The sequence below is a fragment of the Gallinula chloropus genome (assembly GCF_964237585.1).
Source record: "Gallinula chloropus genome assembly, chromosome: 2".
In the NCBI taxonomy this organism is placed as follows: Eukaryota; Metazoa; Chordata; class Aves; order Gruiformes; family Rallidae; genus Gallinula; species Gallinula chloropus.
Genome location: NC_140086.1, coordinates 119,397,160 through 119,423,667, shown reverse-complemented (window position 1 = coordinate 119,423,667; position 26,508 = coordinate 119,397,160). Strand labels below are relative to the sequence as shown.

Genomic DNA, 26,508 nt, shown 5'->3' with positions numbered 1-26,508 from the left:
TATTTCACACAGTTTCGTACAACTTCCATACACAGCTCTATGAATTAAAAAAGAAAACAATCACATAGCAGACAATTAAAACACAGGCAGGAGCTCACAGCACTGCGATTCATATAGAGCTGATGCTTTAAAACATTCTGCCGACATCGGGCTGCTGTTTGCCAACGCGTACAGCTCAAGGACACAGTATTAAACAGCATCAAAATAACTCATTAAGGGGATAAATTCTGGTGTGAGTCCCCATCCCTTTCATTCTAGCATCAAATCTAGCATTCAATTTCCTTCTGGCAGCTGCACTAAACCATTCTGAGAGGTTGAATGACACGATCTTGGCATCACGGTTTATTGACTCATGACGGATGACCAGCGCACGCTTCCAGCCTTTGATCGCTGGCAGAGACTCTGACTTACCTTTCAAATGTCTATGGCAAATTTCTAAGCTCAAATCCAAGCCAAGCAAGAACGATTAAAGCAGTAAGACATCAGCTCCACCCAGTTCAGCCTTAGGATTTGTTTTTAGAGAGAAGGCTTTTCCAAACCCCGCACCGAGCGCGGTTTTGGTTGCTGGCCACTGAGCGAGCAGGAATCCTGTACTGAATGAAACTGTGCTAGGTGTTAATTTAAATCGATCTCCCCAGAGAGCTGGCAGCATAGGGTACATTAAACAGAATTGGGGCTGTTCTGCCTTGTTTAAAAACAGACAAAAGTTTAGAATTCTTCTCCGCTTCCACCCTGGCACAGCGATAAAAGGCTTTCACACAGCTCTATTATTCCCCTGTTCATTAAAATGTCACAAAGCAAAATAATTCTGACAGATTTAAGCCATCTATGGCTACCTAAATGGACAATTCTGTTACTTTCAGGACTACTCCAAACAAGACAAATTGACAAAGTAAATATCTATACTGCACACATTGACCATTCTGCAGTAAAAATGATTTACACAAAGTACACAGCAACAGGACTCTATGAGCCGTGCTGAATGACTGAACTATACGCAGCCTTCGCTTTCATATTGCTCAATTTTTGAGCAGCTTTAGAGATTCTGACACGCATCTTCTTTGGAACTTGTGAAAACAAACCCCACAGCCTCACAGAAAAGGGAAGACACTGCCCCCCCCCACCCCTGAGCTGACCACTTTCTGGTGGGAGTTTTTGGCTTATGGCACAGGTTGAGACTCCCAGCTTTGAAGCACCTGCCACAAGAGCAGGCTGCCACACCACCCTGAGGGCTGACACATTTTGTCAGAGGGTTTTGGCTACCTCCCTGTTAGAAAGTATGGTGAGACCCTTCAGCTCTATCCCAGACTGGACGTGTCTTACACCTACTTACTCCACTACTCCCATACTTAACTCACCTGCGCTCCCCCTTGCCTACACCTATCCCCGTTCTGCGCTGGGGTCCCCGCTGCCCCCTTTTACTTGCGGAAACACCCCTGCTCGACTCCATAAAGGCTCCTTACAGCTTACATCTCCCTCAGCAAATTCTAGTCTTCTCTGCACTGCAAAGAGTAAGGTCCCTAGGTCTAGCTGTAGCTTTCTGTGACGCGTCAGTCCTCACCATCACATCAGACTCTTGGTCAAGGCTACTCACCTCCATATGTTTTCTCTCCTCTACCATCAAACTGGACAGCTGCTTCTTGCCTGAAGAGCTGTGAGGGGTTATTCAGGCCAGGCAAGAAAAGAAAAAGACTCCACTCACCTGAAGCCGCAGTACTTTCAGAGCACTGATACAGGGAACGTTGCTGGGCTCCAGCTGAGACAACTGGCTCACTTAGCACAACTGGGGATGGACGGTATCAGCAGTGCTAGATGGAGCGAGGGGAGGCCACATTAATGACTTAGAAAAAAGCCTACCAACTGACCTTCAGAACCTACACAGCAATTGGTAGAAAGTAGGCTGAATTAAAGGCCTGAGAAAGGCACAGCTTCTGTCTCTGTGTTTTAAAACAGACTTGTTTGAGCTAACACCGAGGGGGGTTTGTTTTAAGTTTGGCAACACAATAAACACCTTGACACCCAGCCTTTCACCAGGGGAAAATGGAGAAACACAGTGATTTCCCTGCTCAAGACAAATGTAAATACAAGGCAGCTAAGCGCTTGGTTAGTTACTTTTTTCGGGTTATAGATATGTTGAGAAACACAAAGCACTTGGTTCTTCTCAAGGGATATTTTGCAGAGTAGTAACCCAAACACAAGGTGCATCCTGGCACATATTACCATGAGAAAGACTTGACATACAGTCACACTTTGTATCGTTTTTTTCAAGGAATAAGGAACCAGCAAAGATCAATGTGCTTGCTGCACTGCAAGCTCCTTGCTTTCACTGAGAAGAACTTCCTCTCACAGACAACCCCACACAAATCAATGACCCTTTTCCTTAGATGTCACATTAAACTACTCAGGTTTTAAGTATGCGAAAGGGATTTGCAATCCGTTGTAGTGTAAGTGAAGAGGATTGGCTGTATTTACAGAGCAAATGCCAAAAAACAAGGAGAGAATGACATCTCCTCTAAAGTAACTGCAGGCAGCACAACTGGCAGATTTTGAAATTCTAAGGCAAGGATATCTGACCATGTGAGTTACTGTACTGCCGCCTTCTGCAAAGTAGGAATACTCCAATGTTTTCCACCCCCTCCCCACCTTTTTTTAATTCAGTAACAGGTAGTTGTATGGAATGCCAGCAGATAGCTTACACACTCAACTTCTGTGTTCAGCAAATCCCTTAAGATTCCATGTAACACTCACTGGGTTTCAGCAGTGTCACTATTTAAGATGATTGATCTGGCAGTATCTGTGTATATTAAAAAACCAAGACACACATTTTTGCAACTTGCAATTTAATATACTCTAATAATTCACTACAAAAACATGGTTTCACAATTGCTACCGTACACTGGGACTCCTACAGTAGCATGGAGGATGTACAGGTGTCTCTCCCAGAACTGGCAATACTGTGCAAATTGTCCAGGAGACTCCAATCCTTTCTGAGCAGCAGTTAGAAGAAAATTTGCAGGTTGAATACTGATATCAAAATACAGATTTAAATAATTTACTCTTAAAAACATTCATATTTATAGCCTCTTACAGAAAATAAACAATTCATCTGATTATCAGGTATGTCCTCAGTTTTTCCAGTTCCAAGGTATACACAGGTCTCCATCCTGCAGCACAGAGTAGAAGTGGGAAACGCAGAGGTGCATGCCTTGTAGGTATGGGAGTGATTCTTCCAGCAGTCGCTTACAACAGTCGATCATCTGTGCGCTGGAAACACTGGGCTCCTTGTACAGCCGATCCAAAGACAGCTTTTCAGTGGAAGTATCAATGAGCTCCTTTTCTGTCATCATCATCCTAGCGAATGAAGACAACATGCAGTGACAAAATTAGAACTTAATCTAACTAACCCCCCCCCCTCCTTGAAACAAGCCCACCTGCGGGATACAGGCATGTAAACAAAGGTGTCACTTCACGTACAGCTACGGCACAGTTGCGATTTTTGGGCTGGTTAATACCCATGGCCACGTCAGAGGTGAGACTGAACGTGCTTCCGTGATCATGGGCACGAGTCACACCTGAAAGCCTGCATCACGTTTTTTGCTCATCAGGTAATAGGGGAAAATCCCAAAATAAAAATCCTACTGGGCTCTACTTTTCTTGCCAGGGATGGAAGTACTTAAATAACCCTAAAAGCACAAACTTTAGGAATAAAATCATGTTAGTTACTAACATGTTAGTCAACTTACTGTTAACTACTGTCTTCTTGACAGTTGTACTCTGCATGTCATCAAAGGCACCAGGTGACAGCTACTGCCATCTAATGCATATTAAATGTGTTAATTACTAATTGCAGGAAGTATATGGACTATTGGATTTATAACTAGGATGATTTTTTCCATTCACCCCAGACAAAGTGGTAGGACACCACATGGCAAACTCAAGCTACTCAGAAATAAATTTAAGGGGCAGAATTACGAGTCACTGGAACTGTGTATGATCTGATGCAGACATAGCCCAGGTTCAGCAAGACTTACTAGCTCAGGCACCTTGCCACGTGATCACAGCTATGTGTGTTCCAGATCCAGCCTGGTTACAGGAACAGCACTATCGCTGCCCTACAACACAGATCCTGAGCTAACAGGGCTCTGCAACTCCAACCTGACTTTGAGAGAGGACCTAGGAAGCAGCAGCACGTTTGCAGAGCCACTGGGCCATGAATCTGCTGAAGCAGAGTACAGGCACAGCTATTTCACTCACACAAAATCTCTATTGAAGGAGCTCAGCACCGCTTTTTCTCAGGAGTTGTTTGGGATCTCCATGTACTACACTGCTGAAGCACTCAGATTGCTGGTAGTCAGGGCTGAACCAAGTCAGTGAGTTAACCTGGAGCAAGCTTGCCCTCTCTACTGACCATGTCCATGCCACCCTGCTGAACATCATCTCTAACCCCTGAGCACCAAGCTCTCCCATTCTGTGACATCTCAGGCTCCCCGGAAGGACAGAAAGCAAGCTGCACAAAGCAAGAACCATGGGTTTATTTCTAGTCACTTCCACAAGGAGGCTTGCACCTCTACCACAATACAAACCTGGGGAGGGAAAACCAGATTCCTGATAAATCCTGTGTCACTGGGAGCCTAACATTATCCACACAGATAAGACTACTTCCTAAAGCAGCAGCACTGGAGCTCTCCAGTGCATCATGTCATTCCAGTGGCACTATGCTACTTAGGGTGTGAAACGCTCATCTGTCTGCACAAAGTAAATCCAGCACAACTCCAAATACTTTCCTTTACCTCAGGGCTCCTGCAACAACCACAGGAGGCTAAGGAAAAGCAGAAGCACAGGACAGGCTCTGTCTAAGGAAATGTTAAGTGAAATAGGAATTTTCAGCTTCAATAAAAAGGCAACTAAGGGGAAATACAACGTATCCACAAAAACACACAGAGGTGATAGAGAATGACTTTGTTTTTCAAACAGCACAAGAACTAGAGAATGCCAAATGAAATCAGCAGGCTGTGGGTCTATACAACAAAACACACCTCTTCCCTCCTTCATTTACACATACATGTAATTCAGCTGTGCAGTAGGTTGCCACAGGTTTTGGAGTCATAAGGTGCAATCTGGCTCAAAATTAGACAAGAGGGAAAAAGGACATCTATTGAACACTCTGAAGATGAGATGTTTCCAGCTTCAAGTATTTTCTCAAGTGCAATCAGTCAGAAACAGGGAAGAGGTAGAGTAAAAAACCCACCCTATTTTTTGCCTCACTCAGTCTTTCCGTAAGCTGATGGATGATGGGGTGAGACCCACAATAGCGGTTCTTTACTATTTTATACAAACCAGAAATCATCCAACACACAAGAGAAAAGCAAAGATACTTAGCTTGGCTCTTACATTCACAGAATCACAGAGTTGTAGGGGTTGGAAAGGACCTCCAGAGATCGTCGAGTCCAATCCCCCTGCCAAAGCAGGTTCCCTAGCACAGGTCACACAGATAGGCGTCCAGACGAGTCTTGAGTATCTCCAGGGAAGGAGACTCCACACCCTCTGGGCAGCCTCTGACAACACAGATGCTTATACTCTGAGGGGAGCCCCACAGTTCTTTCACTGCTAGTCTAAAGATGACATGCTTCTTGAATTAAGAGTCTTCATAACACGGTGTAGCGTGAGGGTTTTTAGAGAGAGAGTTACCCAGCCCTCTCAACCTCTACAGACAATACTTTCTCAGCTATCACATATGGGCAACTAGGTAGTGGGATATTCAGCAGTTATTGTATGGCAAAAATATCTTGACTTAAAAGCTGGACTAGGGTTATGCAAGAATTCCAACCAACCTCCCTGTTTTACCAAAGTCCACATTGAAAATACATCCTCCCAAGTAATCAGATCTTAAGAGAGCTCAACCTATAAAGTCTTCAGTAAGACTCTCAACTAAAACAAATTTCACGAAACCACGCCCACACTTATGCCACCATGTTATTTCAAAAAAACACTAACAGCTTTCCAAAGCAGAAAATCTACCTTGTAGTAGCAGTGTCTAAAAGGACAGTAATACCCAGTTACCTACCACAGTATTTTATTCAAAATAAAGCCAGTAGCTCTACTCCATGCTCTTAACCAAAGACACGTACAACACAAGGTCAAGAACAACATCTGCAGTTCTGAAGGATATTACAAGTCACAGACAGCATTAATTATGGTGCTGTGACTCACTACTGTCATCTCTCTCCTCTCACTCACATCTGTGAAAAAGCACCAAGGAGGTATTTCTCTCACCATTCTACCCCATTTTTTTCTTCTTCCCTTTGTTAAGTGGTAACCTATCTTTTCCTAACTGAAGACAAGCATAAATAACAATTCTCTAGTGGGTCTCAGTTATTTTTAGCTTAGGTTTTACTGTTTTCCTGTCACAATGTTAGTAACATTAATATAAGTCTGTTGCTTTTCTTATTCAATAAAAAGATCTGCTCCTTTAAAAAACAACCCCTCACATTTCCTTTGGGGAAGCAATTGTAAAAAAATGACGTAATTTTGCCTTGTAAGCAACCATCTTTAATTTCTGAATTAAGTCCAACTGTTTCTACAAGGTGAAGGATGGTATTTCCTAACAACTGCTTTGTTCACTGAACACTGAAATTTTAAACTTAAAGCTGATAAATTCTGTTTTATAAACAGGAGTTTTTTCTACCACAAGAGCAGGAATAAATTATTCAAAGTTCTCTTCCTCCAAATAAAACATTAGGCAAAGATTTTTATGAGCTAAATGCATTTAGTCACATAAACACTTACTCTTCCTTTCTCTTCAGATTTTCTCTTGCTTCCTGTGCTTTGGCAAAAATAAACCATTGAAGGGTTGCTGGGTCACAAATTGTTGGGATCGTGAAGTGTCCAAATTCGTGTAAGCTCGGTGCGTATCTGTCGCTAAGAAACATGATGGAAATGAAAACCAAGGTATGTATATCTTTCTTAAAAATACACATATTTACACAAATTACTTTCAGAATTAAGATTAAAGAATAGAAAATAAAACCTCAGAATAAATGGTAAAAAATGAATCAAGTTCAACTGGTAAAAAAGAATACAGAGGTCTCACATAAAGCTTTTTTAAAATTACATTTCAAATGCAATTCTGTTGACAGTTCTAAAAAAAAATATAAACAGGAGCACCATCACACACATCTGAGCACAGACCCTGCAGCATAGAACCTTTAATTTAACGCTGCACAACACTAGGATAAAGACAGAACTTTGATTCTAACTTGAAGAGGCAGATTTTCTTCATTCTGACTTCTTTATAACCCTTCAACGACACTTAACTTTTAGAAACAAAAAGACTTTGACATAATTGAAGTTTGAGATTATATTAGTTTCTTTCCTTAGTGAAAACAATAATCAGAGTAACAAATAATAATAAAAAAGAAACAGCAAAGCCTTTAAAAGGAAGAAACCTTTCCTGCAAACACCTACCTTTCCAGAATCATCTGCAGGCCTCGCAGACTGCGGGGATGGAAGGGGAGTCTGCTGTCACGTAGCTTGTTATAGAACGAGTCCAGAGTCCTGTAGTACTCTTCTAGAGTCAGGAGGGGTTGCAGCTCTTCGATATAGATGACTTGTATGCCTCCCAGAAGTTGGCTGATCCGATCTTCCAAGAACAGCAGCCTCTTTTGGAGCTTGTAATAATTTGGCAATCTCTCAAAAATCTGCACACACACACACACACACACACACAAACATTTCCTATGTTAGAAAGCATATAGCTTCATTTTAAGAAAGGAAAAAATAACAAGAAACTATAAGAGAGACACTTAATGCAAACTTTGAACACATGGGGAAAAAAAATCAAACAACTATCAAGTATATGTATGTTTAGGGTAGGATATAACAGAGTAAGATCAAAGGTATTTTCAGTACTTAAAGGCACAAGAGAGTCGTAAAAAGGTTGTTGGATGTCCTTTATCTCTCTATATACAGAAGTTAATAGTTCCAGATTTAAAAAAAAAATAATCTGAGACCTAAATAAAACATTTATCACCACAGTTACAGCAGCAGACCTACTCCACATACAAAGGCAGCTTAATTCTCTGTTGCTGGAACAATTTCTTTCCAAGGGCTTGGGTGACAACCTAGCTCGCCTAGCGTCTGAAGGGAGAGGAGAAAAGGGGGGCAGCACCAGACCTCTCATTGACAAAACCTACCCCAGAAGAAGTTAAGAAGTGATCAGACTTCTAAGTTGAGACATAGACAGTGTGATAGGGGCAACGCTGAAACAGGGCAACAGGTGAAAAAGGAAAAGCCTGCAGTAACAGTCACTACTTACTATCTACCCAGTTATTACTAAAACAGTTTTCCAATACAAAAAATACTGCTGCTGGAACAAGCCAAGTGATTTCAGAATTCTTTCTTTAGAAATCCAAAGCAATAGCAGAATCAGAGCAGCTTTTAACACATTTGTTCAGCACTTTAAAGACTGACTTGGACACTCTAACATTGCTTCCTTTTCTAATTAGTAGCAAAAGTACTAGCACTTAGGTCTGCTTTCTAAAATGGGTTAGAACTGGACAAAAATCCCTGCTCTCTAAGAACCAAGTGGCTAACCAACCTCACCAAGATTTTCACTGACTTTTGCTGTGTATCAGTTAACACAGACTCATAGATTCTTTGAGGTGAGAAAAGACCTCCAAGATCATCAAACTGTCAGTCCAATACCATCATGTCAACTAAACCATATCCTGAAGGGCCATGTCTACACATTTTTTGAATGCCTCAAGGGATGGTGACTCCACCACCTCTCTGGGCAGCCTGTTCTTATGCCTGACCAATCTTTCAGCAAAGAAAATTTTCCTGATACCCAACCTAAACCTCCCCTGATGCAACTTGAGGCCATTTCCTCTTGTCCTATTGATAGTTACTTATAAGAAGAGACACGCACCTGGCTACAACCTCCTTTCAGGTAGCTGTAGAGAGCAATAAGGTCTCCCCTCAGCCTCCTCTTCTTCAGGCTAAACAACCCAAATTCCTTCAGTTGCTCTTCATAAGGTTTGTGCTCCAAACCCTTTACCAGCTTTGTTGCCTTTCTCTGGACATGCTGCAGCACCTCAATGTCCTTCTTGTAGTGAGGGGCCCCAAAGCAAACACAGTACTTGAGGTGGGGCCTCATTAGTGATGAGTACAGGGGCACAATCACTTCCCTAGTCCTGCTGGCCACCCTATTGCTGATATAAGCCAGGATGCTGTTGGCCTCTTTGGCCACCTGGGCACACTGCTGGCTCGCATTCAGTCGGCTGTCAGCAACACCCCCAGGTCCTCTTCTGCCAGGCAGCTTTCCAGCCACTCCTCCCCAAGCCTGTAGTGCTGCCAGGGGTTACTGTGATCAAAGTGCAGGACCTGGCACTTGGGTTTGCTAAACCTCATAGAATTGGCCTCAGCCCATCAATCCAGCCAGTCCAGATCCCTCTGCAGATCCCTCCTACCCTCAAACAGAAGGACACTGCCATCCAACTTGGTGCCATCTGCAAACCTACTGAGGGCACACTCAATCCCCTTTGCTGAAGATATTAAATAAGACTGGCCCCAAGACTGAGCCCTGGGGGACAGGATCTTCAGTGCATTTTAAAGCAAAATGCCCTTGATTTCATGTTCAAATACGTGCCTCTCCTCTGTCTTCCAAAGCAAATGCCATCACCACAAACAACTCTACACACTCTCCCATCTGTACAATACTTTGTGCAGACACAGGACTTCTTTAGAAACTCCCTCAGCAAAAGTTAGAAAGGGGAAGCATTTATCTCTTTTTCAAAGAGTGGGTTTTTTAAGAATTAATCAGAACTCCACTTCTATTCCAATGGCTATCACCACTCTCAAACCCCCAAGTAGAGAAGTTTTGCATTGAACACTAATTTCTCAACTTAAGTTCTTTGTAAATCGTTTGCATTAACAAACCATTGTTTGCTTTCTCCTTCAGTTGCAAAAATTCAAGCAACTGCCAGAGAAAGCTTTGGATCCACTGCTAAATTTTCACATTATTAATTGACTGGAATACAGAAACAGAACATTCTAATATTCCATCCAGGTGAAATTCCCCAACTATGGAATTCCACCGATTATCTCCTTTAGAAGTAAATTATTTTTGATAGAGGTATCAGTAACATTTCAGCAACAGAGATTCAAGAAGATTTCCTTAAGTGAGATGCTGATACAGCTACATATATTGTGGCTCTTTGCACGTAACACTTTGCCATTTAGGATGCCAGAAAGCTTGTCAACTCCAAACTTTACACAAGCAGCAGCATAATTTCACAGAATCAAAGAATGTGTGAGGTTGGAAGGATCCTTTAAAGGTCATCTAGTCCAGTGCCCCTGCACCAAGCAGGGACACCTTTAACTAGATCAGCTTGTATAGTCACAGATAACTTCTGTGCAACATCCACATTACCTGCCTAAAAGAACGAAGCAGAGCGACAGGGTTGGCTAGAAGCAATGACTGAAATGATCACTTGACAACTCCCTTAAAGTCCTATTTTTAGAAAAAAAATTAATAAAATTCCAAAATCCTTCATGGGAACAAGCTCTTTATGGATAATAACATGCCCTGCCAGTGCTCATTGTGTAGACTGGAACACTGCATCGCAAATTAGTTTTCTTTGTTGTCTAATCAGGGGTAAGTCTGATTTGTTAGTGAAAGCAGCAGTAAAGTTCTGACAAAGATTGATGTTAACAACAGCGTATCACAGGGTTAAACTTAAAATGCAACATATATGGTTATGCTAAACACAGAAGCTATGCATTTGCTTTAAAATACTCATCAGCTACCTGCACCAATTAATAGTTTGGTTATAGTTTAAAAAAGGGTGTAGTAACAAGAGGCATTATCATTTCCTTTGAAATCTTCTTACTTTGGTCCAGTGATGGTGAACATCCATGGTCCCCAGCATTATGTGGCCTGCTGCACTCATACCTGAACGGTCTGTAAATACCACCGTGCGTCCTAAAATACAGAACAAAGCTCTTTAATTTGGGTTATTTCAATTATTCCCATAGTTCTTTAAAACTTAAATGTGCTATTAACATGTCACAAGCAGCACAAACACACGGGTAGTTGCTTCTGTTACTCTTAAAATCTGAAAGAGTGTTTCTTGAAAACTCCAGTTCAATAATTTTTCAATACAAACCTTCCTTCTGTTTAGACTTGAAAAATTTTTAGTTAACTGGACTGTTTTTTACTAAGATTACTTCTCAAGTAAGAGAAGTTCTTTTAAAGTTTCTCTTACTTTTAAAGGAAGAGAAAAATCCCAGCAGACAGCATTTTCAAAGAATCTGTACAAATCACGCATACAGTAGGAAATACATGCTTAAGGTATGTATCAGGAAGGTCAGGGCTGGTCAAAGAACACAGCCATTCAACAGTGCCTTCTGCAATATGCAAGGCATAAGAAGTGCATTCACATGAGGTGTTTTGTTTTTAAACAAAGAACAGACACTATGTAAAAGGGTAATACTAGGCTTGGTTTTTGGGAGGACAAATCAGGTTTGAGTCCAATTGTGGGGTAGTGTTTTTTTGTCAGTGGGTTTTTGTCTTCTTGGTGGTGGTGGGTTTTTTTGGGGTGGGGTATGTGTTTAAAGTGCATATCCTTGTTTAGTCAGGGATAGTGTTAATTTTCTTCCTAAGGGCTGGTATAGTGCTGTGGTTTGGATTTAGGATGCGAATAATGTTGATAACACACTAATACTTTAGTTGTTGCCAAGCAGCTTCTCATAATGCTCCACTAGCAAGAACACAGGGGTTACCCAAGAAGCTGGGAGAGGACACAACCAGGGCAGCTGACCCAAACTAGCCAAAAGGATATTCTATACCATATGACATCATGTTCTGTATATAACTGGGGGGGTTGGCTAGGAGGCAGGGAGCTCAGAACTTTGCTGAGCATCAGCTTCAGGTGGTAAGAAATTATGCTGTTCAACACTTGTTTTGTACATTATCTTCCTTTTCTGCCTTATTAAACTGTCTTGAATTCAGCTTTACTTTTTTTTTTTCCCCACCCATCTTCAATTCTCTCCCCCATCCCACTGGGGGCAGGAGAAAGTGAGCATAAAGCTGCGTGGTTGTTTTAGCTGCCAGCCAGGTTAAACCATGACAGCAAAGTACAAAGACTCTCAAGGATTCTTTAGGGTGAAAGCACAGACAATTATTTATCAAAACAAGCTTCCACAAGAGTCTTCAGTGGTATGTATTAATCTACAAGCCAAGACTTAATAGAAAGTCCTGCTCTCAGAAATCAGTTTTTCAAAATCCTTAAGAAAGAGCAACACTGACTTTAAGGCATCTAGTCCACCCTTGAAGCCTAAGGCAAGATCAATTGTACCTGTATAATTACTGACAGGTATTTGTCCAGTATATAATTAAAGATCTTCAAAGATGGGGACCACAACAGGTTCACAAGACAGACTTCTCTGGCACTTTAAATCCTTAGCATGCTTAGGTAAAGAAACTAATTTGAAACTTGATACAATTTAAAACTACTACTTATTGTCCTATGCACTCTGTCTTTTCACAAAGGATTAGGTGAAATGAAAGCCCCTCAAAACTGAGTATCTGCAGACAGGCATAAAATGCAGAGTTACTATTATCACTAAAAGCTACTGCCACGAGTTAGACAGCTGTAGGAGAAGAATGGTAGGTCAGGTTTACAGAATACTTTAGTTTTTCCTGAGAAGATACAGACTTCAGTGAAGATATTTTATGGAACATGCAACTGAAGACAATCACAGAATCACAGAACATTAGGAGTTGGAAGGGACCTTGAAAGATCCTCTAGTCCAACCAGCTGCCAGAGCAGGATCACCAGACTAAATCACACAGGAACAAATCCAGGAGGGGTTTGAGTGCCTCCAGAGAAGGAGACTCCACAGCCTCTCTAGGCAGGCTGTTCCAGTGCTCTGTCACCCTCACAGTGAAAAAGTTTCTCCTTATATTCACATGGAACTTCCCATGCTCCAGCTTGCACCTGCTGCCCCTTATCCTATCACTGGTCATCACTGAGAAGAGTCTAGCTCTGTCCTCCTGACTCTCACCCTTTACATATTTATAAACATTAATAAGGCCACCCCTTACGATCTTAATCACACCAATATGATCTTAAGGGTATTCTACTAAGTTCTCCTTATACTGGCTCTTTAAGAGAGTTACTGATAATTTTGTCTTGAATCTACCAGGGGTAACAATTTATGATTATCTCCAGACTTTGAGAGATTCAGTCTGGATTTTCTACTTTCATTGTTAATACTAAGTCTAGTGCCTTCTAATCATTCAGCCTGCATTTACTGAGAAGTAAAATAGAAGCCAAGTATGGTGAAGACACTGTTAAGGGAAGGTCACTTTAAAAAAATACCCAGTAGCTTTTTAAAATGTATGTTACCACCAGCTTTTCAGTAAGTCTGGCTGGGGGTTTTTTTCAGTTATCAAAAGCATTAATGACAAACACTACAGCTCTCTTGTCATAGAAGACTCATGTTCATCTCTGAATCAATGCTGTATTACGACACACGAAACAAGCAACAGACATACCTTTAACATTCTTTAATACTTCAGGCCTCTGTTGGACTAAGCGACCTAGACTGTGTAGCTGGCTACAGCGGTGAGCAATACCCCAGCTTCTCTGCCACCTACATAGAAACACAATTGAAAGCACTTCATTCTCTGCATCATTAAAAACAAACACAAAACCAACTTGAACAAAGCAAGACTTCTTCAGCAGTAATAAAAGAGAAGGCCTACTGGAAAGCTATCCAGCTTACACACTATTTTAACACATAAAAGCTGAAATAGAACTTTACCATCTCCATGAAAGTGAGTGCAAAAATTAAAAAAAGGAATAAACCCAGATATTGGAAAAATAAATACAAAATGTGGTAGACAGAACTTGGAAATTTATTCAAGAAGGCGGTTAACAAGGGAATAGCAACAGGCAACCAAGTATCTGATTCAGTCACATGGCATGCAGTGTCTGTTTGTACACTGTGTAATATTTCTCTAGAGGAGCAAATACTGTATATAAGGACATCGTCAGTCCCTCCCCTTTCCAACCCTTTCAGTTCTTAGCCAAACCATTACTGCTATACTTCCTATCTTGATATATATACACATAAATAATATTTTACATTGCAGCAATTTTTGTATCTATATTAATATATGCTAAACCATATAGGAGCCAGGTATTACATTGGTGACTGTATAGTTTTGGTATGTCCTCCATCACAGACAGATCAGACAAACTATTAACTACAGTTCAAAAGCATTTAAATTACAAATTTGTCCTGGTCTACTGAAAAAATAAATTATTATACAAACTCCAAGCTGATACAGAATTTTCTCATAATGGGGAATATTACCACTCCTTTATTGTACTGGTCTGGCTGGGATGGATTAATTTTCTTCATAGTATCCTCAGGCTTTTTTTTTAGTAAAATAGCATTGACAGCTCTTGGCTATTGTGCAGTGCTGGCACAGTGTCCAGGTTTTGTCTTCCCCCTCACCCCCATCTGCAAGGGGGCTGTGATGGGCAAGAAGCTGGGAAGGCCTGCAGCCAGGACAGGTGACTGACTGACCAAAGGGATATTCCAGACCCCATGACATCATGCTCAGCGATAAACTCAGGGAAAGGATGGGGAAGGAGACCTTTGTGGTTATGGCATTTGTTTTCCCAAGTGACCATTACATGTGCTGAGGCCCTGCCTTCCAGAAGTGGCTAACAACTGTCTGCTGAGAGGGAACAGTGAATAGGTTCCTCCTTTTGCTTTGCTTCAGCGCACAACTTTGCTTCTCACCTATTAAACTTCTACCCTGATCCATGAGTTACCTTGCTTTTCCTGTTCTCTTCCTCCCATCCTGCCGGGGGTGTACAAGCCAGCAGCTGTGGGACAACCCACATCACCTCAGTTTGGGAAATTTAAAAGGCAAAACCCCGCTTTGGGAGGCAGAGAACAGGACTGTGCCACGGCACTTACAAGGCAATTCAATCTATTATAACAACTATTTGCTATTACCTAGCAGTACTGCTTTGGCTTTCAGGAGCACCAGGCAGGAATGTACAAAGGTGGCTTACAGAGCTTCTCTTCAGTTGTCCTGAGCCTGTACATGGAATAAAGCTACAGGCCCCATTATTTTGCAAACCTCTGGACACTAGTGTTAGGCTGCAGGATCACAAGTAGTACTTTCCTGTTATGATACTTGCTTGCCAGATTCCCAATACACTATTTTCTGAATCACAGTAACACAACTCTTGGAAGGCTAATAACTTTTCATGGAACACATTTTGGTGTATGTTAAAAGCACAAACTATAAGAAAATTAAAGCCATGAATAAAACCAAGCTCATGCATTTAATACTGAAGACTGTTTCAGAAACTAAAAAAACCCCAACAACCAACCAACCAGTTGCAGAGGATTAGAAATTGTGTTCACAAAAACTGGCTCCAGCTTAAAGGAAACCAGGGTCTTTCACAGGGTGAAAGGAACAAAAACATGATTTCAGAAGCTCTCTTTCCCTGTTAAAAGGAATTAACAGACTAGTCCTTGAAATAATTCTCCCTGAAATAACGTTGTTGAATACCCTCACAACCATTTTCCCATCCTGAATATCCCACTTCCTAACATCCTTGTTTGAAGGAACAAAATTTACTAAGAATCCTAAATTGTTTTGTGAAGAATCACGGTTACTAACTGTACTCAGCCCTTTCAAGCAAAAAAATCTCCTCCACTGGAACGTGGGAAACAAGAGACTAGAAAGAACAACATGGAGCCTTCCCAGAATGTCAATATGCACCATGTGCAAAGCTGCATTTCACTGCCAATCTCATTACCTTTGTAGATAGTCACTTGAATTCAGGAAGAGCAATTTTATCCAGCGAAACATTCAAAGCAATAGACACGCTCAACTTTTATTTCAAGTGCCCAAGTGTTTACTTCAGCTGGAGCCTGTGTTATTAGTTACAAATACTAGGTCTTTTTGAGCAGATTTTAACAGTGAACATTTGTCCCAATAGAATACTTCTGGAAATATATTCTGTGCAATAACATTTTTACGTACTGGAAATAGAGCTGTTTTGCTGGAATAAGTCATTAAAGCTCACAGCATAGGATTACATAACACCTCCTTGCTTTGACTGTCTTAATTCACGTCCAGTTGATCTATATTTATTACCTGATATCCGAGAGCTGGAGTTGATGACAGAGTTCAAACTTTAAACGTTCGAGTTCTTTTCTAAGTGGCAGACTCTTTTTCAGCTTTTTTACTGCATTTGCTTCATTATCATCTAGCCAGGATCTGAAAGAGGAGGAACAAACAGTAGAGCCATGCTGTATGATCTTTCATGCAAATGGCACAACTAACGGAATTCTTACTATTTACACTAAAATGTTTTATTTCAAGTTACCAGGTACAAGGATTTTTTTAATTAGAAAACAGAACCTGAATTTGCTAAATGCTTCACTTTAAGATATGTGGAAGGGCAAACCTGGCACTTACTGTCTTTGGGGGGGAATAGGGAATCAAACTGAATCAAAAGACAGTGACAGTGTTACAACTGTAAGACATTAAAATGTGTGAAAAGTGTAGAGGAGCAGATTAATGACCTTTAGGGGCACAGCTTCAGAACTTAGTGCTGTAATTAAAGAAGCCCCTACCTGTCTGCCTTTAAAAGAAACCCCACCCCACAACCAAAGTGATCATAAGAGACTATCAAATAAGGGAGGTGGTATTAAAGGGCCAAGTTAGGTAACTGTAATCTATGTGCATCACAACTCTGCAAGCCAGGTCAAAGTTTTACAGTTTTGTCAATAATCACCACCAGGCAAACATGACTTAGGACATCTAAAACTTTCAATAAATGGATCATTTTATTTCTAGGTAAAAGCCACTTTAAGACGCTTTTGTTTCTGTTCATAGCATAAACTTATTTTTATATTCCATTTTACAAATACTTCCTTTCCTATACTGTATTCTGAGCAAAAAATAATTCAGCCTCAGAAGCAAAAAGAGAAGCTCAATGCCCAATGACTAGAGACCGTTAATATGTAACTGTTTGTGGCATTTCTTGTAAATGTGTAAAAATAAGTAAAAATATTCCCTATTATATTAAACCTCGGTTAGGTCTTTCACAGGAGTATTACAGTAGTTTTATTTACAAGGTGTTAAGCAGGACGAGGGGTGCTCTTTGCTCTGAAGATACTAACCACTACCATTCTGCATTTATTCCAAACAGCACCTATGTCTTGTTCTTAAAAAAAAGGTTCTTTCAAGTCAGTGTTTTTTGCCCTTCCCCCAAATGAGCACATACAGGGCTTACAAACACCCTACTTCTAATGCACAATATGCTGCATTAAATGCAAGTTCAGTATTTGTAACTGCCTCAATTTAACTATTAAGGTTGGTATGCTGATCAAGGCAGAAGCACATCACTAAGATATGGGGCAAATCAAAACACTCTAACCCTATTATCGCTCCCCACCCCAGACAGAATGTGATAGTGAAATACCAACAATAATGTTAACAGCTTCAGGGTTTTGTGCTACAGAAGCCCTGGCACATGTAAAGAGCTATTTGGGGCAAATGGAATCTTTGCCTCTTCTGAACCACCAACAATATTCCACAAAAATTAATAACCAGATCAACCAGAATTAGATTGGCCAAAGATGAATACTGGGCAGAGACAAGAATGCATCTGCTTGGCTGGTACGATTTGAACTAGGATTATAAGAAAGCATGAAAATTACACATTGGACTAACATTTTGTGTTGTTCAGAATGTTTACTGACTGCCTTTAGAAAACTCAGCATTTAAAACCGATTTAGATTACAAAAGATGAGTTAAATAAAAGCTATACATACATTAAAGTTGTTTCCACTCTCTGGGCTTGTTCTAGTTCCTCCTCAGGATCTCTGAATCCAGTAAATGAATAGTAAGTCTTATCCCATTTGATAGGCCTGTTCAGTGTGCTTTTTGCTTCCTTGTGAGGCTGAGAGTTCACGCTCAAGCTCTGAACATGCTCCGTAGATAAACTGCAGGAGTTGAGAATATCTAGCACTGTGCTCAGGAGATCCCTAGTGTGTAATGTAAAACTGACTGCTCGAAACCCTACAAAATACAAGTCCCACAAAATCAGTATTATTTAATTACAATTATCTTCAGTGCATTCGTATTTCTCCCATCTTAGAGGAACCTAAACAAAGCATACACAGTTGGAACATGTTGTATCGTTACCTTAATAGTCACTGCAAAATTCACATAAAGTTTAACCTTTAAAACTGTTGTGTGCACACAAATATAAATAGGGCTGTTTCAGCTACCTGAACCACTGGACAAATTGCTACAGATGCAGCATAATTTAAAAAGCCCAATGCTTTTGCTTTAGCAGCAGCAGTTTTGTCCAACAACCATGCACAATTCACATGATTTCTGATCATCACTGTGGATATAGTCTACCTTAGGAGTGCAGAACTACAACAGCTCTTCACAGGCTACATCAGAAGCTTCAGAACAAAACATTACATTTGCACACTGGCTAAAATTAAGTTGCAGCACTTGGTTATTGGGCCTAACTACCCCATTATAGAGCAGGCTAGTAATACACTTACAAGCAGACTACAGCTGCCAGTGCAAGTGTTACTTTAAGTGGACTGGACATAACGCTACTATTTTCTTGAAAAATGGTATGATTCTGTTTTCTAGCACTAAGGGTCCCTCACAATTTGTTCAAGTGCTTTGACTAGCAGGATGGAGAACACAAAACTCATTTGTCAGGTAAGGCACGTTGCTACAGACACAAGCATGTAGAATAAAATTAATCAAATCAATATTCCAAGCTGTTATATTTTCTGTCGTCTCAAAGCTGTGAGATGACATGGTAAACTGGAGCTTCAGATATTACACAGCTTCTGCTCACACAATCACTTCCTACTGATCCTACAAGCACCCTGACAGTGGGTATTACACATTATCTGCAATGAAAACAAGAATCCAAAACTGTTGTTTCAGTTAAATGTGACAATGAGGATTAAAAAGCAGAAAAATTATCATTAACATCAACCTATGTTTTTTATCTTCCTCATACTGTAACCTGACCTCAACTTCACAGTTTCTCATTCTTCCAATACTTTTTAAAGCTTAAGATGTTTAATTACTTGGGATGATCCTCGCTGTCAGATCTAATACATATTTTCATGTTTGACAGGATCTTATTCAGTTGAAAAGTCATTGTGACTACACAACACTCAATAATGGTCTGAAAGAATTTAAATACAGGAAGATACATTCTGCACGATGTAAAAGCACCTGAAGCACTGAAGGATTCTTGAACATTAGAAGAGTTTGGTTCTCTTTCTCTTACATAAAAAGTAAGCTGAGTTGGCTTAAAGGAGCGAAAGCCTGGTTTCTGTAGATTCTCCAAGTAGCCATTTAACCTCTTCAGAGAGTTTTCATTTACTTCCTGTAAAAAAAGAGACAAAAAACCCCACAACATTACAGATTCTGAATTTAGTTACTTTCCAGCTAAACTTTTTAATCTTACACACAGAATTAGTTTTTACAAACTGCCAGCTCTTAGCAAGTAGTGATGCAGTTCATGTAGTCACCATGAATGCATAGTTACCTTGCATTAATAAACCGTATGATGTACATACTTGTGCACTCTGAAACACCATCTTTAAGGCTCTCAAGCTTCAAAGAAATCAACTGATCCAAATGCATGGCATTTCAAAGTGATAAAGCAAGTAATACGTATTATAAATTAGATTGGAAGGACTCAGCATTTTCTTTATAACAAACAGAAAATATGTCTAACAAATAATGGGCACTTAAGGGATCTATCCTTGTTAAACATAAAATGCAGCTTTTTCTTCTCTGCTGACAACCACATTCCATTCCAGTACTACTTTTGTTTCTCTGACAGCAGAAAACCCAGAAAATTTCCACCCTTGTAATATGACATATTTACAAAGAAAGCACACAAAGAATTTTTTTTTTTTTTACCCTCTCTTTAGGATGCTGGCCAAAGAAATCTGGATGCACAGCAAAATAGAAAGGTCTGAGAGCATTGATGGCATCAGCTCCTGACAAAGTTCTTGACTGAAGAATGCACTGTAGCGGAATCTTCTCCAGATATAACCTAATAAAGTAATAAAACGTTATGCATGATGCAACCGATCAAGTGGTAAACTGATGTAATTTACACTAGAATGTGACAGAATGGAGTAAACATTCACAGTTGCAAGTCTAACCATTTAAAACTGGTATTGGAAGCCTGAGTTCTGGATTTTTTTCCCTTGGGACTCACAAAGCTGCATTTATACGGAGCAAATCCAACACATTTGAGAGATGGCAGATGCTTATTGCTGATTATGACGTAAATAAATACAATTCTTTTCCCTCTACCTTCAGAAAACAGGGTAAAAAATTCCACAGTCAAGTAGTTCAAATGATATAGACTGGCTTTAGTGGTATTTTTTGTAGCTTTTGCTGAAACTGTTCTTAAAAGCCAGCCCTTACTTACTGTTGAACCTCCAAGTCAAGTCAAACTCAGTATTTTTTCAAGTGGTGACAAAATAATATTAAATTTTACCAGGAATAATCATCGAAATTCAGGCAAAAGAAGTTCTGCATTAGTTTCTGAGGTCTACATACGTGTGTCCATCTAAAAAATAAAATACCTACTTTCCCAGACATACTCTTTTTTAAAGACATCAAGTCTTTTAGAAGACATCAGTTTGACCCTTTAATATTCACTGAAATAGAAGAAAACATGGACAAAAAGAAATTTCAGGGTAGGAAAACAAGATCAGGAGGAAAAGTTGAGGAAATTCTGGGAAGTTCAGAAAGTACCAAAGATCGAATATTTCCAATTATACATAAATTAAGTAACTGTTCTGCAAAGAGCATGCTTGCCTAACAAGAACCTGAAATTGAAGGAAAAACAAGTTCCAAATTAAAGACCACCAAAATTCCCTGCCACAGCTCAAGGCTGACATCCATGATAGCAAAGTTTTTAGCAAGAGACAGCACACAAGAGTAGCAAGAAAATGTGATTTTTAGAAGTATTTAGTAACAGATTTCTCCTTCAGCTGATTTCACAGGCTAACAAATTCAATGGGTCAACTATTTCCTCTGTGGTTAATGTTCATTTTAGTTGGCAACACTGAAGGGTATGCATTCTGTTCTGCGCTGCTTCCCTCCTCACGGTACCATTCAAACTGCAAGCCCCAAATAGGAAAGCATACAGTGGACCAGAGGCAAAACTGCTTCCCATTCACACAAAACTTATAACTTTATTAATAATAGTAAGCAAGACTGTTTTACAAAGAGCTATTTGTTTAGTATCCTAGACCACATAATCGTACTGGACAGAGAAATTGGTGAGACTATTTCCTGACCACTTTAGTTAAAAAAACCCCACCAAACCCAAGTCCCAAAGTTTATGCTTAGACAATAAGCAGTATTTTTCATTTTGGCAAATGGTAGAGTAAATAACAGTTCAGCTGTCAAGCAGATGCAACGACCCTTACTTTACCTTTTCCCTGTCAACCTTTTTCAGCTCTTCCATTAGAAACGTGCAAGTGGTTAAAGCTAATGTTTTCTAAGAGGTGGGCAAATATTTAATTGGTAGGCCTTAAAAAGACAGCTTGCTGAAAACAGGAGAAGTTTTCACGGAAAAGTGGGCTGGAAAACCTGCAGCGTACAATGATGAAATCTCAAACTGTTGTGACTAAAACCAGTTTTCATGTCTGTGGATCAAATGGAAGTTTAAACAACAAGGTGAAACGCATTACCAGCAGCACTTCTACCTCCTTGAGGAAGACTCTAAGAGTAGTCATCACTACAGCCTACGATCCTACTCCAAATAGCACGAGATGAAGTACCACATCAGTATCACATCTTTGTGGAGAGTAAAAGCTCTCAATGACAAGAACAGGCTCAGTGACAAAGGAGAAAAAAAACCCCTTCTATCTGACTTGGCAAGAAAGGAAGCAAAGCACACTACATAGAAATCTGCTTGGACACATGCTTTACCATTTTGGATCTGGAAATACCAAAATAATTGCCTTGCTGAGGGGAAAAAAAGTAGCAGATACTGGGGTTTGGGTTATTTTGGTATCAAATGGACACTCCAATAAGGAGTGGGAGAGAGGGAAGTAAATTAACCAGCTACCCATCTGCAGGCAGCTTTGCCTAACTGTCATGCAATAAACCCACATTCTCTTAGACCCAGCTGCTAGGAGGAAGGAGTGCAGTTCTCTTTTCACCTTGTTCATTCACCACTGCCCAAAGCCACTCGAGCTAAGCTGCACATCATTTCCAGTAGTTAGGAAAAAAAAAAAATCTTTCAACATTCCAACATACCTGGGAACTATCAATCACAGTTCCAAGTTTATTAATCATAAACTTGGATCTGGTATTCTACCAGAAAAATGGCCAAGTATGGCTAACTTCAGTTCCCTTGTTTTGTATCTAAACAACACTGTCATCTTTAGTGGGAAGGCACAGGATTCAAGCCAAAAGTCTATTTTGATCTTGCTTAAAAGAGAAACACTCAAAGGCCAGAATTAATCTGCGTGGCAGAAGGAAGAATTCATTCACTGAAGGTGAAAGACAGAACTCTGAGGGATCCTTCAGGTGAAGCAACAAAGTAAATATATTAGAGTCAGAGGAAATGCAAGGAAGGTGTTTATGGCTTCCCTTACAAGGAGCCAGAATTGTTCTGTGAACTTTGTTTTGATCTGAAGAGCAAAGAAAGGCTTTGTGTTAAAATCAAGGTCACAGCTACTTCGAGGACACAGTCCTCTCCATGAAAGATGTGAAACACAATCCCCACCAGACCACACTATGCAATCATACTCTAGGACTGATTCAATTTATTGATTAAATAATTCCCTTCAGCTTTTTTACTTTTTTCTTCACATCTCTCTGAAGTTTAACTTTTTGCCTTATAGCTTTGGCACTGAAAAGCTTTGTTAAATTAAGCTCATTATTACAGATATAGTCACTCATTTTCAAACACCGAGCTTCAGTAACTCAATAACGCGGTAATATGTGGGATATTATATTCAGATTTAGACTACCACTTTCTCATAATTAAGCTATTTTAAAGCCTTTGTTTTGTTGAGAGCCTTTTTTAGTGTCTCGCTCAAGGACAGGCATGTGGCTTTTGGAGATTTTCAACTGTGGATGCTGTCTTGAAAGCTTCAAGCTGTAAAGATGAGAAAGCCAAAGAGGCATTGAAGAAAAATCCCAAACCAGTTTTACACACGTGCAAGTCTTAAGCAAACATTTAAACATATGCTGAAGGTAAACAAGGTCACAGCAACATGCCATACCTTCTCACGGCTCTCAAGCAGCAGAACATTTCAGCAACTCAATGCTCAAGCCAACTTTCAGCTATCCATTAACTCACTTAAAAGAAAGAAAAAAAATTCCCAATTAGTAATGGACATGAGTACTTTCCCCTGTTAGTTATCAGTACATCCATTAAATAGCTTTTAAAGTCATCACTTTAAAAGTGACAACTTTTAAAGTCACAATACAGAACTGAGAAATCACACCTAAAACCTAAAGTTTTGCATAAGAATGTTTTCGGTTTCCTCTGCTAACAGCATCTCTTACAAATATTAAGAGCTGTTACAATCCTTAGGTTTTAAGGTGAATATTTAAAGACGATCCAGTTAGTAAAAAGTCTAAGAAATTACTGAAAATGTTTTTCACTCTTCCTGATGTTCAGCTTTTGTCTTAAATATGGAAACAAAAACGGAGCTTTCTTTAAGCACCACCACATACCAGCTTGTAGGAATCCACATAAGTTTTCACATAGTTTAGTCCAAAACTTTCCAACAAATTACAACACTTTAGAATTCTTATGCCAGGTATTTTATGGGGGCACAACATAAAACTAAAGGGAAAAAAGATGCCTTGAAATCTTTTATCAGAAGTTTGCTGGCATTCATTAAAATGAATCAGCAATCTGTGCCAATAACTTCTGCACTAGGCAACTGCAATCGAGAGCTTTCCGACAGGAGATAAACAGCTTAGTGTGGCGGCCCAAACACACACCCACTTATTGGGGATTATGAGGGAACTGGCAATGTTTTCTTGCACTTTTTCCTATACTTCCCCCTCCCCCCCCCCCAATTTTTCAAAATAAGGTGTTTCTACCAAGTATGGAATTTTCCATCACCTGGGATGAGCAGTTTTGCACCCCTGTTGCAATGAAACGGGATACTTTCCGTGACCTGTTTTGCAAAATGCTTTAGGGGCTTTAGCAGTGCATCTTACCAATGCAAATACACTTAGCTAAGAACATAAACTGTTTACCCAATACCTTACTGGACGCACATGGGGCGGGGAATGTTCTAAGCTACAAGATCCCCAAAATGCTTTGTAATTTTTGCCTTCTGCTCTACATCAGGGCAGGCAAGGCAGCGACGACTTCGTTTTTAGCATCCCTCACGACTGTCCTGTTTGTGGGCTTAGATACCTACCCGGCTCTCTGGTAGGAGAGCAGTTTCCTCTCTCTCCGCACTTTTAGCTTCGGGGATTTGGACAGAGGACGGGAAAAACTCCAAGAGCCTCACTAATCTGCGGTGACGCTTTATATAACCGCACAAAAGCACCCTTGTTTCTTCTTTCAAATGCTCTAATCACCGCTCAGACGTTGTTACGGCGCTTGGGTTAAAAAAACAGGGTTTGAGTGAGCTTCACCCACCCCCGAGGTACACCTGCCGACACAGAACAAGAACCTGACGCCGCCGCTGATGTGATTTTGAAGAGTCCTTCGGGAACCCGCCGCCGCAGACGCCTCACCGCCCAAGCCCGGGTCACCTGTGCCAGAGGCTTACCCGCACTGACCCCGCAGGCAGCACGAAGCCAACACGCCGACACTGACTGACACAGCGCCTGAGGGGCGGCAAGCTCCGGTGGTGCAACCGCTAACAGCCTCAGCGACGGGAGGCAGAGAGCCCTGACCGGCTCGCAGGCTGCAGCTCGCTGAGGCAGGGGCGCGGGCCCTCCTCACAGCTACGGTGCGGCGCAACCGCCGGCCACGGGCGCAGCGGGCCCTCCCGGCCCCGCTGCTGACCACCCCGGGCCCGTACGCTGCGTACCCAGACAGGTGCCCCGCGGCTCAGCTGAGCCGCGGGGACCGGCGCCTGCCGTGCCGCTTTCCCGAAGGAGCCCAAGGAAATCCCGCCGCCGGAGGAGCCGAGCGCGACGGCCCCGCCGCCTGTCCCCCGCCACCCACCTGCCGGGCCCGCGCCGCTGCCGGCGGCCACCACGCGCGTGCCCGCGCGCACGTACCACCACGAGCGTGGAGGTGGGGGGGGGGGGGGGAAGGGAGTTCCCCCCTCTCCCGGCGCCCGCCCCGCCGCCGGGGGACAGCGAGAACCCGGCCAGCCCCCTCCCACCCCAGACTCGGCTTCGTGACGGCCGACTCAGGCCCCAGCGGGGTCTCGCTGCCCCCGCCCCCTCCTCTGCCCCCGCCCTTTCCTTCGAGCCGGTGTCTCCCGCCGCGGAGGCACCCGAGGTCTCCTGTCCGGCTCTCCCTTACCGCCGCGGCCAGACAGCGCCCGCCGGGACTCGAACCCCATCGCCTGACACCGCCGCCGACGGCCCCGGAGGCGGCGAGAGGGGGCGTGGCAGCGCCGCGACGGGCGAGGGAATTCCCGCCGGGGGGCGGAGCCGGGGGCGGTGGGAGGGGCAGCGCGCGCCTGCGCTCCCGGCCCTGGCGGGTCCTGCGCGAGCGGTGGCTCCGCCCGTGGCGCTCACGTCGCAGTCGCGGGGCCTCTCCGCGCAGGCGCTGTCGGCTGCCGTTACCAGCCCCTCAGGGCTCCCTGCCCGGGTCCCTCGGGCTTGGGAGTGGAGGTTGCGATCTCCGTCTGTATCCAGCGCTTTCGCGAAGCGCCGGGGTTCAGGCGGAGCGGGCCCGCTGATGTCAATGTGGCTGCTGCCTGTGGCTGCGAGAACCCGAGCGGCGGTAGGGCCGCCGCTGTCACGGGCCCGGCCCGCCGCGGGGGCTGCCGCTGGCGGTGCCGCGACAGGCCCGAGGACAGCGAAGGGAAATCCCCGACGCAAGGAGCAGCTGCCGTTCCGCGGGGAGGGGCGGAGGGGCTACCGCGCTGCCTTTGTTCCGCAGGTGCCCTGCGGCCCGGCGGGGAAGCGAAAGCTGGTTCCCGGTGCTCGGCGGGCGCTTGGCCGTCTGCTGCCCTGCCAAGGAGGCTGGGGTCAGGGGGCAGCCTGTGCAGGGACAGGCCTCGGAACAAAGGGAGATTAACTGTTGGGGATTGGAGTTTCCAGGCAGAGGAGGTTAAAAAGAGGGCTGGCGAGGTTCAGCAGCTATCTGTGGCTCAGTGAGGCTTTAAATCACGTTAACACTCTCACAGCCCGTGGGGGATTTGCATAATATCCATCCTGTGCGGCCTGTTTTTTGCCTTCTGATAGGAGCCATCCGTTATGTAAGCAAATTGGTTGCATAATTATGC

General features: G+C 42.3%; 1 protein-coding gene across 2 annotated transcripts; it reads right to left on the bottom strand.

Moving 5' to 3' along the window:
• Nucleotides 1-2,823: 2,823 nt before the first annotated feature.
• TCAIM (T cell activation inhibitor, mitochondrial) lies at nucleotides 2,824-25,653 on the bottom strand. 2 transcript variants are annotated; one of them, XM_084279901.1, is made up of 12 exons: nucleotides 25,578-25,653; nucleotides 24,514-24,697; nucleotides 23,356-23,431; nucleotides 20,018-20,153; nucleotides 19,322-19,475; nucleotides 17,878-18,124; nucleotides 16,193-16,315; nucleotides 13,559-13,656; nucleotides 10,890-10,981; nucleotides 7,465-7,697; nucleotides 6,787-6,918; nucleotides 2,824-3,351 (listed from the first exon to the last, which is right to left on the bottom strand). In XM_084279901.1, the coding sequence occupies exons 3-12, from the start codon at nucleotides 23,382-23,384 to the stop codon at nucleotides 3,126-3,128; spliced, it is 1,470 nt and encodes a 489-aa protein (XP_084136027.1). In that variant the 5' UTR covers nucleotides 23,385-23,431; nucleotides 24,514-24,697; nucleotides 25,578-25,653; the 3' UTR covers nucleotides 2,824-3,125. The 2 variants fall into 2 exon arrangements, with proteins under 2 accessions (XP_084136027.1, XP_084136028.1); XM_084279902.1 differs by lacking the exon at nucleotides 24,514-24,697 and having other exon boundaries at nucleotides 25,578-25,645.
• Between the last annotated feature and the right edge of the window lie 855 nt (nucleotides 25,654-26,508).